The sequence below is a fragment of the Astyanax mexicanus genome, chromosome 22, assembly GCF_023375975.1.
Source record: "Astyanax mexicanus isolate ESR-SI-001 chromosome 22, AstMex3_surface, whole genome shotgun sequence".
In the NCBI taxonomy this organism is placed as follows: domain Eukaryota; kingdom Metazoa; phylum Chordata; class Actinopteri; order Characiformes; family Acestrorhamphidae; genus Astyanax; species Astyanax mexicanus.
Window position 1 is genome coordinate 27,119,020 of NC_064429.1, and position 18,596 is coordinate 27,137,615.

General features: G+C 35.7%; 3 protein-coding genes across 3 annotated transcripts; 1 reads left to right on the plus strand and 2 right to left on the minus strand.

Moving 5' to 3' along the window:
* Positions 1-3,328: 3,328 nt before the first annotated feature.
* Positions 3,329-7,579, plus strand: zgc:101858 (SDR_c11 domain-containing protein). Its single transcript, XM_022667470.2, has 8 exons — positions 3,329-3,460; positions 3,637-3,807; positions 5,175-5,353; positions 5,434-5,527; positions 5,615-5,684; positions 5,785-5,821; positions 6,285-6,348; positions 7,346-7,579. Exons 1-8 carry the CDS (start codon positions 3,437-3,439, stop codon positions 7,502-7,504), a joined length of 798 nt encoding a protein of 265 aa, XP_022523191.1. The 5' UTR covers positions 3,329-3,436; the 3' UTR covers positions 7,505-7,579.
* A 467-nt stretch (positions 7,580-8,046) lies between these two features.
* zbtb26 (zinc finger and BTB domain containing 26) lies at positions 8,047-12,685 on the minus strand. The gene is made up of 2 exons (XM_007243865.4): positions 12,264-12,685; positions 8,047-10,896 (listed from the first exon to the last, which is right to left on the minus strand). The coding sequence occupies exon 2, from the start codon at positions 10,887-10,889 to the stop codon at positions 9,657-9,659; it is 1,233 nt and encodes a 410-aa protein (XP_007243927.1). The 5' UTR covers positions 10,890-10,896; positions 12,264-12,685; the 3' UTR covers positions 8,047-9,656.
* Positions 12,686-14,237: 1,552 nt separating this feature from the next.
* Positions 14,238-16,993, minus strand: ppil3 (peptidylprolyl isomerase (cyclophilin)-like 3). The gene is made up of 6 exons (XM_007243866.4): positions 16,845-16,993; positions 15,330-15,404; positions 15,110-15,203; positions 14,911-14,978; positions 14,697-14,815; positions 14,238-14,581 (listed from the first exon to the last, which is right to left on the minus strand). Exons 1-6 carry the CDS (start codon positions 16,845-16,847, stop codon positions 14,455-14,457), a joined length of 486 nt encoding a protein of 161 aa, XP_007243928.1. The 5' UTR covers positions 16,848-16,993; the 3' UTR covers positions 14,238-14,454.
* Positions 16,994-18,596: the final 1,603 nt, after the last annotated feature.

Consider the following 18,596-nt stretch of genomic DNA (forward strand, 5'->3'; position numbering starts at 1 on the left):
CACCTGATCCAACTAATTTACCAGCGAATTAATCTGACGAGCCCTCACTGAGATAAACCGGATTTGTTACAGCAGCAAGCCACTTAGGCTATGTTATATAAGTGCTAAGATCGGATTTGCATGTTCAGACAACACAACACAAACATATCTAAATAAAAAAAAAGGGTTGCTGTGGTGTTTGATGAGGCCGTAGTATGTCCTACCTTCAGACTACAGGAAAATTGTATTTGTTTCTCAAATCAGATCTATTAAGATGACTGTCTACACTGTTATTTGTGATAAGTGATCAAATCGGATTTGCCTGTCTGAACATCACAAATGTATCTGCATAGGTTGCTATGGTATCAAGGTCAGCGGACCCTTGCACTTTCCTTACTCTGAGTTTGATAACATCATTGTTTCTCACATTGTGAGTGATGCAAAAGACATGTTAAAATCTTGGGATTTGAGCATCCAGACTTAGATGAATCTGTATAAATCCAAATGCAAATGTGGTTTGGATTTGATTTGCAGTCTGAACACAGCCTGAGACTCATCTGTACAAATCCATAGGCTATAAATCAGATTCAAACAACACTGGGATTAAATGTGATTAAAATCTGATTTGTACAAATGGTGCTCAGTCTGCACAATCTGGATGTTCAAAAACTAGATTTTAACTTGTGTTTTTGTCGCTCTCAATGCAGCAAACAAGACCTCCAAGAACAGTGACAGAGGTTACTTACTGACACTGACCTTGAAACCACAGCAACACATGCAGATACGTTTGTCATGTCCAGATAGGCAAGTCCGATCTAATCACTTATCGCAAATAAAAGTGTAAACAGTCATATCAACAGATCTGACTTGAGACTGAATCTAATTTGTCTGCAGTCTAAACTCATAGCCAACACATGCAGGGCAAAAACTTCCCAGGATCAGGATTGAAGATCACTGGACTAGACTTCTATGGAAACTTCAGGCATCTGCATGTTTCACAGTCTTACAGTGTTATTTATTTCTTTTATTTTTGCAGGTTTGATCCATCACGGAGTGTAATACTAGAGCGGGTCATTTGAACATGGCAGAATGCCACAATACTGAGGATACAGCCATTAAATGTCCTGTATCATTATTATTGAGTATTAGAATGCTCTACAGTGTAGTGTTAGATGTAAAAACCAGGAGCAGAAACCAGTCTGGTCAGTGGACACAATGTAATAATGGTAGAAACCGAGCAGAGATACAAAATCCCAGCGGCTCTGTGAGAACAGAGAGAGCAACACAGCCTTGGTACACAAACACAGTGGTTTCAAATATCAGTTCCATTGTGATAGTTTCTGAGTGAATGATTCTCCCATGCCAACCCACCTCAGGTTGTTGTTTTTTCTCTGTGGGCACAATAGTAATCTTACGGATTAGAAGACTTCTAATGCTAGCTCTCTTCAAACAGCCCTGCAGGAATACAAGTGTTGATACCATGAACATTCCTGTACGTTTCTGGGTCACTTTATTATATGAGGAAGATCATGTATCATATAGGGATCCTAGTGTCCCAGGACATGAACTCCTAAAATAATGGTGGAAATATTCATATAAATATTTACAATACATATACGTGTCTGTGCTTTTCCTTTGAAGAATCTAAGCTGTTGTGAGGAACTTTTTAGGAAAAATGTATGTATCATTATGGGATATAAGTTTAGCATCTCTGTGAACAGACAGCTACTATATTATGAAATTGAGGTGTGAGAGGTTCACTTACCCTGAGGTTATGGTTTTATATATTTATATATTCCATACACATTACTGGTTGAAACTGTCCAGAACAGTATATTTTGTGTGTAAAATTAAAAAATGCATAGTAAATGAGTCGTTTTGAATTTACATGTTAATGTAAATTCAAATGTAAAGCCCAACGAAGGTTAAGGTTGTCATTTTATGCTTGAAAAATAACATATTTTTATAAAAAATAATCTGATATTTCTGAACTTTGAAATAGGACATATTATAACAAGGTAGTTAAATGTCTACAGGTCCATATTCTACATTCTGTTCTGGTTTTTATCTCTGACATGGTTCAAAAAGCACTCATTCAAAATTACCTTATTTTCAAGTTTATTCACTTTTTGGGACAAATTCAGCATCAGCTGTCTGGCTTGATTAAAAAAACAATTTATACAAAATGCACAGGATAAAATTTTTTGAATTATTTATTGGAATTTATAATCCGGGTAGACTGCCACCTGGTGGATAAGATCTGGTTGAAAGACTGAACATTTACTTGTCTCCCAGCAGAAAAAAAAATCTTGTTTTCTTGTTAAAATGAACTATAATTACTTTCTAAAATGAGCAACAAATATCTACTATTTTAAAGGTTTTGTTTTTAAAATGTTAGCCCTGTCCAATGGGCCCCATTGCACGAAGTTATCCATGAAGTTGTCTTGAGATATATCTGTGTAATCCTTCCTCCGAAACTTTAACAATAAAGGTAGCTGGAATGCTCTACAATTTGTGGCTGTTAAAATGATAGTATATTAAAATGTTAACTGTTTTCTGTCGTTTTAATCATTATTTTCTAAATATTAAATTAGGATTAAGGTTTTTGGTTGGTTCAAGGGCTCGACTGTATGATAAAGTATCCTCTTAAACCTATGCCCTTTTTTAAATACCAATAAAACCCGAGTTAGAAGATTACTAGTGCTATCTCAAAAATTTGAATATCATTGAAAAGTTACTTTATTTCAGTAATTCAGTTCAAAATGTAAAACCCATATATTATATAGATGTATTACACACAGAGTGGTCTATTTTAAGCGTTTATTTATTTTATTGTTGGTGATTATGACTTACAGCCAAAGAAAACCCAAAAATCAGTGTCTCAGGAAATTAGAATATAACAGAAGACCAATTGGTGCTTTTGGCAGTGTGGACAGTGTGCCAAGTCCTGCTGGAAAATAAAATCCGCATATCTATAAAAGTTGTCATCAGAGGAAGGCATGAAGTGCTGTAAGATTTCCCGGGAAAACACTGCACTGACTTTGGCTTTGATATACAGTAACGCAGTGGACCAACACCAGCAGATGACATGGCTATCGTAACCATCGGCGTATTATTTGGGTACCTTTATTTTGACATTTACAGACTTTTATTTTGACATTTCCGGAACGCAGAACATAAAAGTTCATTTTTATATTTTATTTAATTTTTAAAAATATTTATTTACTTTCCAAATTAAATACATATTATAGAAACATAGACAATATTAATCATATACAATATTAGTGTATATATATTTTTTTACTATTATATATATTTCGCTAGCGTTAGAGAAGGTGGGCGTCATTAGGCCACGCCCACAAAACGCACTTGCTGGTGTTACACAGTGACGTTTATCCAGCACGTGAAGAGTCTTATAGTTACAGAGTTGAGTTTAACAGCATTAAGGATTTGCGCAATGTCATCAGCGGACAGTTATAAAGTAAGTTAATGGAGCTGCAGTGATTTACTGTGATTCAGATTTACTGCAGGGAAATATATAGTGCATGATATTAGAGCGAGCTTAAATTAGTCAGCTCAGTGTTTACATTGTATTTAATACAGTTACCGGCTACTTATGGAAGTGTATAATGTGCTGAATGATGTGTGTGTGTTTAGGTGAGCTCCCTGAAGGATAAAGTCACTTTAATCACTGGAGCCAGTTCTGGGATTGGAGCTGGAACTGCGCTGCTCTTTGCCAAGCTCGGTGCCCAGCTGGCATTGAATGGCCGCGACCTGGATAACCTCACCAAAATCGCCAAAGAATGCGAGGAATGTGGGTCATCAAAGGTTTGTATCCTTAGGAGAGCCTCCTAATGGATGATTACTGCACTGGTGATTATGTTTCACCTGGCAACAAGTTATCTAACCCTAACTGATGCAGTGAGTAGCTTCTCATTTGTTAAACAACCATGACATCCTGTGGTCATGGAAAAGAAAAGGTTAATCTGGTTGAGAAGGGTCAAATTATTTGTATCATTCTGCATCAAGCAGAAAAAAAAAACATCTGGGAGAGTTCTGAAACAACTAAAATCTGGTTAAGAACTGTCCGACACATTATTATAAAAGTGGAAGGACAATAAGGAAACATTGTCTTCAAACATCAAGGGAATGTGGTTGGGAAAAAGTCTTCAATTATTTTTATTGCCGATCACCTAAATTGGCCAAGTCTCACCCCACAAAGACTTGATACTTAACCAAGTCTCACCCCACAAATAATTTGAGACTTAACCAAGTCTCACCCACAAATAATTTGAGACCTAACCAAGTCTCACCCACAAATAATTTGAGACTTAACCAAGTCTCACCCCACAAATAATTTGAGACTTGGCTAAGTCTCACCCACAAATAATTTGAGACCTAACCAAGTCTCACCCACAAATAATTTCAGACTTAACCAACTCTCACCCCACAAATAATTTGAGACTTGGCTAAGTCTCACCCCACAAATAATTTGAAACTTAACCAAGTCTCACCCCACAAATAATTTGATACTTGGCTCACCCACAAATAATTTGAGACTTAACCAAATCTCACCCCACAAATAATTTGAGACTTGGCTAAGTCTCACCCCACAAATAATTTGAGACCTGGCCATGTCTCACCCCACAACGAACGAAGACTTGATAAAGTGTCACCTCACAAAGACTTGAGACTTAACCGAGTCATACCCCACAAAGACTTGGGACTTGTGACCAAAGACCTAGATCTGACCAAGTCTCATCACACAAAAACTTGCGAAAAAAAACTTTTTTGAACATCTCTAGCAAAATGCGAAGGGAATTTAAGGGATTGGGACTAAACACCTGTGTAGCCTTTAAAAGAACACCTATGAGTGAATCTTACCAGCAAAAACAGCTTAAAGCATAAAGATTGGACTCGGGAGCAATGGAAGAAGGTCATGTAGTCTGATGAGTCAAGATTGACTGTTTTAAGTAAAAGTAACAGCGTGTGTAGTACTTTTTTTACTTTGAAGTAAATCAACATTTTTTGTGCATATGGAATGAAAAATTAAGGCATTTATATGTCACTGTATCACACACCACCAAATAAAAGGCATCCGTTAAAATGTTTTATGCTAACATTAACATCAATGTCTTCTTGTTTCAAAAAAGGCACCACAGTGTGTTTATACTATTGTGTGTCTATGTTTACAGCCACTCTTGGTGCCAGGTGACCTGACCAATGAAGATACAGTACGTAAGACTGTTGAACAAACCATTTCTCACTTTGGAAGGCTGGATGTTCTCATCAACAGTGCAGGAATCCTTGCAATGGGCACTATAGAGACAGCAGACCTGGCACAATATGATAAAGTGATGAACGTAAATGTCAGGTAAGACATTAAGTGTTTATAGAAGTCTTTTAGATCAATTAAAAAGAAAACTTACATCTGTATTTGTTTGTTTATTTCAGATCAGTGTTTCACTTGACTCAGCTCTGTGTGCCTCACCTCATTAAAACGAAAGGCTCTATTGTAAATGTGTCCAGCGTAAATGGCCAGCGATCAGTGAGTATGGATAAATCATCAGTTTGTATATTGACTTTAGCAGTGTTATAACCACTCTGACTGTTTTGTCCCTTTTCTACTCTTTAGTTTCCAGGAGTGCTTCCATACTGCATGTCCAAGTCCGCCATTGACCAGTTTACACGCTGTGTAGCACTTGGTGAGGGGAACTTTTTATTAATCCACAGAAATGTGTCTAAAAAAATGTAGTTAAGATTGTCAAACCCATGTGAAATGATCAATGTCTGTGTATTGTTTAGAGTTGGCCTGTAAGCAAGTGAGAGTGAACTCTGTGTGGTAAGTTTTATATTTTAAACTTTTTCATTTAAAATATTCAACATAGTTCAAATAGACTAGCATTCAGGCCAGAGGTGTTCCATACATGGCTTAGTAACAGGCTTAAGAACAGTTGCAAATCATCTTTTACATCTACATCTTCTACATCAGTTTTTAACATATGTAAATGCAGAAAATCCAAATTTGCAATGAAATTCTGGAATTCTGGAACTTCTAAACCACACAACGTACATGAGTGAATCTAAAATTGAGTCAAAGATTTGTGTAAAACAGCAAATGGGTTCGTATGATTAAATGAAAGGATGTCTTTGGATAATGTCCAGATATGATTAATTATCAGCACTCTCATGACCCCCAGACTCTATCTCAGAACATCCTTGTGGGTCGCAACTCCCAGTCTAGGAACCCCTGGTTTACATTCTTAATGTCTTAAGTGCTGTCTTGTCTTGTCTTTCTATCACAGCCCTGGAGTAATCGTTACAGAAGTCCATAAGCGTGCCGGATTGGATGAAGAACAATATAAACAGGTAAAGTCTTCATTTAAGCCTTACTTTTAACACTACAAGGAATTTACAGTATGATACTTTACTGTTGCAGACCAGGGGACCCCTATTTAATCTTAATGTTTCTGTGATACTTTCAAAGACTTTTCATTCTCTAAGCACTGCAGCCACTCATTGTATGTGAAATTAAAGCTTTCTGCATGCTGCTGAGATTTGGGTCAGTTTAAAAAGCACTATGCTGTCTTTATTGTTGGTGGCAATGTAAGTGTGTCCAAGTAAGTGTGCACACATGTTTCACTTTTTTAGACTTCTAATTGCTGGTTTGCTCTGGTCCAAATAAAAGTAAATGAGTTTGTAAACATGTTTGGTTTGTTTTCACGCACAGTAAAAATCAATGTTCCCTCTGCCTATTGGTCAAAGCTGTCTGGGGCAGTAGCATGAAAATAAGCAAACAAACTGCTAAAGAGTTCATTTGGCACCAGACCAAGACCACCTCCTCTCAAGGGTCTTGGTGTGGTTGTTTTGGTCTGTATTCAAGTGCAATCACTGTGTCCACACTTGCCCAAACAAACTAGATTCTGATTTAATCACTAAAAAGTGCAGGTGTGTAAACACCCTAAGGGTATATTAATGTGTTTTCAAGGCCTAATAACTAAAGCCAAAATATTTTGTGTCAGTTTCCAAACAAGGATTGAGCCTAGTCCCCTAGACTATGTTTTACTTTCAGTGAAAAATCTCCATTCAAAATGTGTGTAGTCCAAGATTAGGCTTAATCTCTGCTTGGAAAACTGCCCCAAAGTCTATTTCTGTTGGTGTTTTCATGTTTAAAATGACTGTAAGATGAACTAAATATAACACACTATGGCTGTTCAAGGGTTAGATAATTTTCTTTACTTTATTAATTATTTTTCATGATTTAACGATCTTGAAAAATAAAATGTTAAGGAAGCAATCAGCAGTTAATTAATCATAACTTTCCATTTTGTTCTGTTTCTCCTGCTGTATGATTTTTCTGCTGTAGTTCCTGGAGAAGTGTAAGGTCACCCATGCTCTCGGCAGACCAGGTGAAGTGGATGAAGTGGCTCATTCTATTGCCTTCCTGGCATCGGATGCTGCAACCTTTATTACAGGAGTAAATCTTCCAGTGGACGGAGGCCGCCATGCCATGTGTCCACGGTAGTAGTGTCTATTCACTACAGCAAATCTGGTCATGTGTGGTAGATGGGATAGAAATAAATGAACAGATATCTTTTGATTTCTGTTTTTTTTTTTAGCTTAATCAAAGGACAGAGCTTAGTAGATGCATACTTTTCTATTTTTTCTTTGCTGTTCCTTACACACCATCACACATACACAGAACTTCAAACACACTGACATGTCGCTTGGACAACTCTAGACAGTCGTCACAGGCCACCCAACATTACCAAACATTGGTCCACTCCAGTAATTCATGTTGCCTTGCAGACTGATAGTGTTCTGCGTCACTCACAAGATAGCACCTCACAAATTAAACATTCCCATAAACTATATGCATTCGCATTTTACACATTCTTAAGCTGTCCCCCAAGGGAACCCCTTCTGATTATTTACCAAATACTGTCCCATAACTTTTGGCATGCCAGTGTAATACAAGCTTCTTTCAATTTTGAAAAAAGTAGAAAACATTTAGTGTTTATAAAATCCATTTATTCCTCAAAATGGACATAAATAAAATTCACCTGATCAGTTTTAAATAACAAATTTATTACACATTATTAATGAGTCACAACTGTGCAAGCTACTTCACATGAGGAATTGAAGAATTCTGCATGAATTTACATGGTCAGAACAGGCCATTAGGTTACAGTAGTAATGATTCAGGTTTCATGCGTTTTTTTGGCAGCATCCAAGTACAAAGAAAATCTGTTAAGGTTCAACGGTCAGCTGGTCGTCTCTCTGGTCTAAAGATCTATTTGGATGGGATGGGATGGGATTTACTTTCTGAAGAATCATACTACTTCCAGTAACAAATCCTAACAGAAGTCTTACATCACAGATTATGATGGATTATGATAAATAGATGAGAGTGCTTAATTCATACACTGTCAACATAACAGGGATATTTCACACAAACATATATTGCTTCAGTTGTTAACATATGGGAAACATATCAATTTTTATTGTCATGTTACTCATATTCTCATTGGAGCAGTTTCCCAAACTGTGACTACACAGAGATGTTTCATTCATTAATGATAGAATTCATTAAAATAAATTAGGCTTAGTTCCTGCCTGGGAAACATGACCCTATATGTACCCAAATACCTGTCTTTAGTGGATGTTTTTTATCATTATCTTTGGCATTAGTAATGGCGTTCAGAACTAAAAAAATCAAATTGCCACATAAAATCCAGTTAAGGGAGGTGTTTTACTTTTCAATTGTAATGTTTACAATTTAGGTCAATACTAATTAGATTGACTTAGTCTAAAAATGACTTCCGTCAGTGATACTATACATTACTTTTTACACATTTCACATGTATATGTTAGTATTTACCTACATACAAATTCCTTCATGCTTCATAATATAACCCAGTTTATTATCTACAGTTATTTTATAGTCGTCAAAAGCTGCCCAATAGAAGTTGAAGAAGTGTGTAGTCTAAGGCTGTGTTCACATAGCAAGTAAAAGGTGCCAAAACTAGATTTTCTAGGCTATTCACACTATAAATTGTATGCGACCTATATCTGACTTTTGTCTGAACAGTTCCTAAACTGAAGCACAGGTGCAAACGAGCAATGCTTTACATGAAGTTTCGGTTTCATCTTCGACTTTTAAGCTCCTATTAGCTGTGGGTTTAAGTTTAGCATAAAAAGGGCCATGCCCACATTTTTGGATTTCTAGTTGTGGTTCTTGGTTTCTTTAAAATTAAAAAGTTTTTAAGCTTTTTCCCTCTCCAGTATCCAGGGCAACAGTATTTTATTTTGACTAAAAAAATAGTATTTTGTTGTTAAAATTACCACACAAATGACACATTTTAAATGATCAGATTTGGGCCACTTTTACCTGCTGTGCGAACAAAGCCTAAGTTACAGACATGAGATTTTTACACCTCACCTTATATAAAACTTAACATGTCCAAATAGTGTTTAAGAGAGAAACCCATTAAAGAATAGAAAAAACAGCAGCCTTTCAATACAGTACAATTATAAACCAGACAACAAGACAACCTAATGCAGTACGGGGTCCGTGATATATACTGTATGTACATGTAGGTTTTCAGGTCCATAGTCCATGACACTCTGTATCCAAGTCTTTGATTCGAACATGAACATGAACGTTTCGCGTTTATTTAAAAGCCTTCAATCAAGCTACCTTCATTGGCATTGTCAAAACTATTTTTGCCATGGATCTGCTTCAGATGTTTACGGAGGACAGGTTTATGTGCAAAGACCATGTCACAGTAGTTGCAGCGATGTGGTTTGTCCCCACTGTGCAGGTTCAGGTGGTCCAGGAGCGAGCACTTCTGCGTGAAAGTTTTTCCGCAGATCTTGCACTGGAAAGGCTTGATGCCGGCATGCACTCGCATGTGCCTGTGCAGGTTTCCCTTCTGTGTAAAAGTCTTACCACAGAGGAGGCACATGAAAAGCTTATGCATCTTTAGGTGGTTGGCGTAGTTTTCCAGCTGACGGAAGACACGGGCGCATTTTGGACACTGGTGGTACCACTGGAGGCCTTTGTCGACATTTCTCGAGTGGCTCCAGACGTTCTCCTTCCCTGAGCCGCTTGGGCCGGGAGACGAGAGCGGATACTCAATACTAGGGTTGGATGTCATCTCAGCAGATCGTGTCTCCACAGTTGAATTAATAAGGGAATGCTGTGGCTCAGGGGAGTGTAACGTAGGAGAACGAGAGGGATGACTCTGGTAGCTTTCAGACATCTCCTGCATCCGATCTTCAACCGACTCAACCTTTATGATATTAATGGGGGCTTCCTCTCCTTGTCCCTTGCTTTGAGAATTCCTAAACATAGGAGGAGACCTTGGTTCAATAATTACATCGTCGTCGTCATCATTGTCATCTTCAATCTCATTGTCCCCGTCTTCATCATCGTACACAGTCTCAATAAGCGGCTGGTCTTCTTGCTGGACGCTTACTTTAGGAGGCTGACGAGAGAGATGTGTACCGTCGCCCTTGTGTGGCTTTATGAATTTATTCAGGGCTTGTGTACATTGTTCAACAATATGACCCATCTGTAGAAAACTGGCCACTGTCAGATAATGTACTAGTTCCAGCTCAGGGAATTCGAGCGTTCCTGTGTAGCAGGAAAGAAGCAGTCTCCGGCCAACCTCTGCATCCTGGAGCGTGGATATCTCCACTTCATGTGAGTCCTGAAGGAAAAACTGGTCTCTGAGGAACGGTGAACCAGCAGCGAACACAACTTTGTGACCAGGAATCTCCAAGTCATTTATCCGTACAATCACGTCACAGAAGCGCCTGTCTTTTCGGAGAACATCCATCTTTTGTAGCATGGAGTCCCCGAATGTTGCAAAGCTGAACTGTAGAATAACCCCGTCCTGCGCCATGATTCACCTTAAAAAACAGCATGAACGTTAGTCACTCAGAGCATTTATATCACATTGTGCTTAATATGTATACCTAAAGTATCATATTTAACCAACTATTTAATGTAAACCAACTCATATCGCAAACTATTAATGTCAGTATACTAAAATCTTCTAACAAATACACCACAGATGGCTTTTTAAAATGGTAATTTTAAAAGCATAATTAAACAATATACTCTACGGTATACTGCATATACTGTACATCATGAACACATGGACATGTATGGCAAGCCTTTTTTGCCTAAAATGACACCAGCAATACAAGCCCAATTCAACATTTTTAGTGGTATAATTACAAATTACAGATCTCAATTAGAGTTTTTACAATCAGAAGAGATAAGCTATAAAATATTTAATACTACTAACATCAGATCATTACCAGGACAACATATCCTTAATGTAAATTTAGACTAATCATTTGTGATACCGCTAATGCGATACAATTTTATACAATTTAACCTATAATCTAATCTATAACCATATTTTCACTATAGTCTCCAGTCTATAGCTAATAAATATCTATAATTGCTTTATTTTATGATAGATAAAATTGTAGTTGCAGATATGTAGTATTACGGTGTAGTTCACTGTAGTTTTATATTATTATTATTATTAGTAGTAGTAGTAGTAGTAGCAGTAGTATTCAAAACTTGAATTATAGATATTTTTAAAATAATATTAGAGAGATCTAAAACTGCATTAGAAATGCACATTACTAGTAGTGAAACCTAAATTAAAGATATCTTGAATTGCCATTTGTACTAGTCAAAACTGATTTACAGATATATGGACCTGTTGTTTTTTTCAAGACAGCATTGAAGTACAAATATCTGGAGCTACATAGACATCTGTGGAGTGGAGTTTTCACTAATCACAATTACAGTATATAATCAGGTTTTACATTAGATACTAGAGTCTGGAGGAAGAGTGGAGAGACACACATGCATAATGTAATACATGCAAGTATTACATTAGGCATATATCGTCCTGGTAATGTCACCAGTCACCATGTATTTTTTAATTTGTAGGTATAATACAATTAGTAGTAAATATTCCATAGTTGATTGTGACAGGAGAGTTTCTGCTTGTGGAAAAAGTACTTTAGCTATCTTACAGATATCTTGATTTTGACTGTTTACTTAATCTATAATTAATAATCTATAAAATGCTGTTGATTTAGAATAAAACGGTTTGCCAAAAGTTATTGATAATATGGTAAAAACTAGATATCCAACCTAACTAACTAACTAACTAGCTACATGGGCTTAACACAACAAACTGGCACAACAACATGGACGCAAGCTAACAAGCTAACTAAAAGTGAGTACTTACACGGTCAAACAAGACAAAGAAGACCCAAAGCCACACCAGATAGGTATTCCCAGGCTTTATAGCGATGGTCCGTGTTGTAAAACCCACAAATATTCCATAAAATAAACAGTCCGGTTAGATAAACGCTCGGTTATACAGGTGGCAGCAGGTTAGCCACCAGCGAGCTAACAACAAACACCAGGGGAAAGTCCGCAGTACAGAACATCACAGGTTAGCCTGTTAGCCGGACAGCAGGCTAAACATTCACTTATTTTACCAGAGAAATACGAGCTAAATGTGGGGCTTAGTCCAGCTTTATTTCAGGCAGTAACACAGTAAAATCAGACGCTGTACAGATATTCTGCTGCCTGAAAGATGAAGTAAAGGCGAAGCTGTTTGTTTGGGAGCTAAACTATAAGCTTCTGTCATAATCAGCTCCAGAGCAGCCGCGCGCCGGAAGGGGCGGAGCTAAAAACCCGGACAAAAACTACTCAACCCTGATTTATTTATTTTTATCTTTAAATGTGCTTATTTTAACCCGTTCAGACCCTGCGTCCTTTACAATGGACATCATGTATGAATATATATATATATATATATATATATATATATATATATATATATATATATATATATATATATATATATATATATATATACCTTAAAGTACATAGGGTTTTTGTAAAAAAATATTTACAATGTTAGTGTTTATTTATTTAGGCCAAAGCTTACTCTACAAAAGCTATAATACTCTGCAATGCATTAATAAACATTTTTTTAGTTACAAGAAACTTTTTACGGTGCAGAATAGACCACAAACTGCACTGGAAAAAACAGCATCTCAGACATTAGAGCACTGGAGCCAACAAGGAAAAGTGAAACCTATTTTTAACAACTTTATGTGATTTAGAACATATTTACCCAGGTTTCTTTTACTGTTTAGGGATGGTTTGTGGCTTCCAATAATATAAAAAAAACATTAAATAGTAATTAAATAATATTTTTGGGAATATCACTGAAAAGTTACTTTATTTCAGTAATTCAGTTCAAAATGTGAAACTCATATATTGATGTATTACACGCAGAGTGATCTATTTCAGGCGTTTTATTTAAAATTATTATTATTGTTGATGATTATGGCTTACAGCAAATGAAATCCCACAAAATCAGTCAATTTAAATATTAATATTAGACCATATTGTACTTTTGGCAGTGTCCCAAGTCCTGCTGAAAAATGAAATCTGCATCCTCCTAAAAGCTGTCAGCAGAAGAAAGCATGAAGTGCTAAAAGATTTTTCGCAAAAAAACTGCACTGATTTTGGACTTTTGGATATATCCCAGTGGACCAACACCAGCAGATGTGACATGCTTCCCTCTGCTGAAAACTTTTATGGAGATGTGGATTTAATTTTCCAGCAGGACTTGGCACACTGCCCACTAAATTAAACATGACGCTGTTTTTGTGTTTTTTTTTTCATGTTGCTTAAGTTACAACAAAGATTAAGATTGTCCTGTGTAAAAAAAAAAAAAAACAACAAAAAAAAAAAAAAAACATCTGGTATCTACAAAACCAACAAACACACACACATATCAAGCAATTTTGAATTTACAACTTATAGTTTTGCCACCTTTCAGAAATGAAAATAGATTTAGATTCATGAAAATACAGAACAAATCACGTACCATATTAAACCAAAATTCAATTGCCAAAGAAAATATAATTCTATATTTTTTACAGGACGGGTGGCAACCCTGCCAACGACTGTATCTGTTCTATTTATCAGGAAACATTCACACAATATAAAGTGCAGCTGAAGTTTTTGTAATTTTTGAATAGCTAAATAAAAATATATATATATAATATATATTTATTTATAGGCACCAAAAATGTTTTATTGTTTTATTTAATTAAAAACATTAAAATGTGACCAAGTGTAGAACCATTAATAATGAACCATAAGTACTGGGGTAAAAAAAATCAGTCAGCACAATCAGTCCATTGATTTACTCGTTTAATATTTGTACAGTTTTAAGCAGAAAACTAAAGAATTTCAAGTAAAAATCAGATAAAGAAAAGTAACAATATAAAATGTACAATGTTTAAAAAGTTGAAAATACTCTGTACAAATACCTGACACCACCACAAGATTGACATCATACAGGCATATACCGTCAGTCACAAACATCACACAGTCTCTAAACATGAAGACCATCAAACTGCAAATGGATTGGCATGGATAGTAACATCCTTAATGTGAACATCATTTAAAGGTCGAAAAGTCTTTTCATTAACTGGAAGTTTCTCCAATTCGTCCAGAGTTTCCAAGCCGTCGATTATTCTAACAACAACAACAACAAAAAAAAAGCATAAAGTTGATTAGTGCTCTGCTAACAACAACTTTAATGCTCTACATAAAATAAGTTTTAAGACTGAACAAATAAAAAAGGACCTACTTTCCAAACACAGTGTATTTCATATCCAAGTGCGGCTGCTTGGCGTAGGTGAAGTAGAACTGGGATGCATTCGTATTTGGTCCATTGTTTGCCATTGCAACCACACCCCGGACATTGTGCTGATAAAAAAAAAAACAAAAAAAAACAAAAAACAAGTTAGTTTAGACAAACTGTTTAAGATACATTTGTTTAGTGATGTGTATTAATGTCTTACTTTTAAATGTTCACTAAATTCATCCTCAAATTTCCTCCCCCAAATACTTGTTCCTCCTTTTCCTGTGCCTGAAATGAAAATAAGATAAAAATATGTAAGAAATCATGCAATTTTGTCATCTGCCCACAACCATATTAATCATTTGATTGAAAACAATGCAGGATCTAAATGAATTAATCAGTTATTAATGAATGGTTACCTGTAGGATCTCCAGTCTGAACCATAAACCCTTTAATGTTTCGATGGAAGATGCACCCATTGTAGAATCCACTGGCACACAGGGCGAGAAAGTTCTGTGAAAAATATATATATTTTACATTTATGTACATTCAGAACCATTATCTGATTCTAAGGGAATGTTAAGTCAGAGTTTATCCAACGGAAATGCATAAATATATACATATATTTATCATTATTACCTCACAGGATCTTGGGGCTCGTTCACAGAACAGTTCGATTTTTATTTCTCCAAGATCTGTGTGCAAAGTGACAGCCTAGAAAAAAAAAAACCAGAGAGAATATTCTATTATAAATAATCAAGAAAAAGCCTAGCAGTACCAACTACTGCGGTGGACAAAAAAATATATAAAAAAATATCTTGTTTTTTTGTGGTAGTGATACTCTTAGCAATATGGAAAACATTTTTTTTTATTTTAAGAATACAGTACTGCAACAAAATAAATGTTAGTTTTATATAGTCTCACAATTTCAAACATTCAGTAGAAACTAAAACATATTTTGTAAACAACAATAACTTACCAAGACCAAGATAAAATAATAATGTAATAAAAGAAATTATGTAACATTAAAATAGTGTGCAATATTTAGTAAAAGTGTATGAAATACAAACAATTACACAGAAACGCTCTTAAAGCTTCACAGTCAATAATAGACAACACTGCTATTTTTAAGATACTTAATGATGATGTTTTCCTTGACTGTAGCTAATTGAATACCTCTAAAATATAATCAAGAGGAAGATGGATGATCACAGCCATCAAACCAAGCTGAACTGCTTGAATTTTTGCACCAGGAGTTGCATAAAGTTATCCAAAAGCAGTGTGTAAGACAGGTGGAGGAGAACATGCCAAATATTGATTTCTGAACTCTTAAAACTTTATAAATATGAACTTGTTTTCTTGGCATTATTTGAGGTCTGAAAGCTCTGCATCTTTTTTTTTTCTTCAGACATTTCTAATTTTCTGCAAATAAATGCCCTGAATGGCAATTTTTTTTGGAATTTCGGAGAAATTATATCTGTAGTTTATAGAATAAAACAATGAGGATAATTTTACTCAAACTTATACCTATAAATAGCAAAAACAGAGAAACTGATTCAAAAACTAAAGCGGTCTCTTCATTTTTTCCAGAGATCTTTTTTATAAAACACTATATTACGTCGTTACGACATGTTTTGTACGATATAGGTCACATCTCCAGTACCAACCAGTGGAATGGTAAAAAAATAGGCCAACAAATCTAAATATTGATCACAATACAGTTAAATTGTGCTAACTAACTACTGTTCAGATTGCAAAGTAGTCCAATAGTAACTACCAATTACTGATCAGGTCAGAAAACGAGCCCAATAATATTAACTATTCAGATTTTTAGAAACCAGTCCAGTAGTAACATCTACTGGGAGGATCAGAAACACCCACACAGTAAGACATACAGGTCAGATAGTAGCCCTACTGCACTAGCAAACCACTGGAATGGTTTAAAACAGTCTAATAGTGGCAGCTAGTTAATTATTCCAATAACTAAGCCTGTAGCGAGGCTGAAGCTGAGAGAAGTCCCCGTTCCACCTTAACTGCAGCAGTTAGTTAATAGTGTACAGTGTAGCTGCTGCTTGATTTTAAGGTGGAACTGAAATAAACACCTAGAATAGAGAAACAGATAGAGTAAATATAAACACCGGAGTTAAATCTCACCATTATAATTAAACACCAGGACTCAGTTCAGACTGCAGAAGTTGAAAGTGGCGGTAGAAAGTGCGCTTCAGTAAAATAATTCGGATTAAACTCTGCTACAAAAGCATGGTTCCCCTTCTCTTTCGCGAGCGCCGAAAGGAGCTCACAGCTCATTACCGCCGCCTAGTGGAAGCGGGGGGCAAGACAACCGGTTAGACCAGGGCTGGTGTTCTGTCGAATATTACTATCCAACGATATGTGCTTCTTTACGGCACTGCGCATGCGCCGACCAAATTTTTTTAAAAATATGTTTAAATGTTTTTCATGATAATTCCTTAAGTTTTACTTGGGAGCATCAAACAACCTGCTTGCATGTAAAAAAAAAAACACTGTAAATAGCAGTTATAAATAATAATAAACTATAATAGTATAAAAAAAACTATATAAAAAGTTTCTAATCACGTATATTACCTTAACTTTTTTTGTAACTTTACCTGATACAGTGATTTAGCCTATCCACAAATCCCACGTAGGCTTCTGCCGAGAGTATTTTCTAGTATTTAGGCTTCTCAAATGGTACTATTATTATATTTGTAACTTTTAATAATGAAATACTACTAAGGTAGCACGGTTTGACAAGGTAGCACAACTCGGCAGAACTGTGAACTGACAGAACTGTGCGTCCCTAGTGTATATTTAACTGTAGAAATACAAAATAAGCACCACATTATATCATGTTCACATTAGAAGTCTATGTAGTATATTTGGATAGCGAAAAAAATATTGTATTTATAATTATTAATATCTGTTTACACTTTTGTGTAATGGCAGTGAGTCCAGTGGTTGTTTAATGCACAAAAATCAGATAAATATTATAAACGAGGTTAGTGCACTTTAGGATTCTATAGTGGCGTTGACTAAGCTTTTGCTCATAATTTCCCCCTTTTTACATTACTTTTACTTTTATACTTTAATTACTGTTAAAAAACAGTACTTTTACCCATTTTAATTTGAGTAAAAAGCTTGAGTTGATACTTTAACTTCCATAGAAGTATTTTGAACCCTAGTATCTATACTTCTAACGACAGAGTAATGAGTAAATCATTTTTCTTTGGAGATTTAATCTTTGGAGAGGAGAATACCCACCTCAGAATATCTTACAGGTTTCTTAGAAAACCAGAGGGCGCTCACGAGTCCAAAATTAATGGGTTTATATGGAGCAGTTGGTTTATAAATGTTTAATTTTTTACACTAGGAAAATGACTGATTATCTCAATATAGAACGATATCAAATGTTTTAGCACCGCAGACAGATTTTTAAAAGTCCATAAACTTAAACTCAGTGTTTAGGCTGTAACTCCAGCATCAACTCCACCAACCAATCAGCGCACATTAGCATTAACGCTAGCGCTTTTACTGCTTAAAACCTGATCACTGAAGAAACATTGACGAATATAGGTAACATTTATCGTCTTTTTTAGCAAATCATCTATTCTACGTTTCATAATCCAAAGACTATCCTGCCGAAATAAACAGTAAGTATTTTAAATTGTGTTTTTAGCCGTTTAGCTGCATTCAGCCCTTTTCATTTAGGTCTACCTCGCGGGCTCCCCCTATCGGTAGCAGTCATTTTCTGATATAACGGCAGAGAACGGCAGAGTCTCCATATAAACCAGCTCTGATGAATGGAGCTAAATTGCTTAAAACTCAAATTAAAAATAATAACTAAGTACTTGCTCGGGATATTACTTTAATTTTGGAAAGTACAATGAG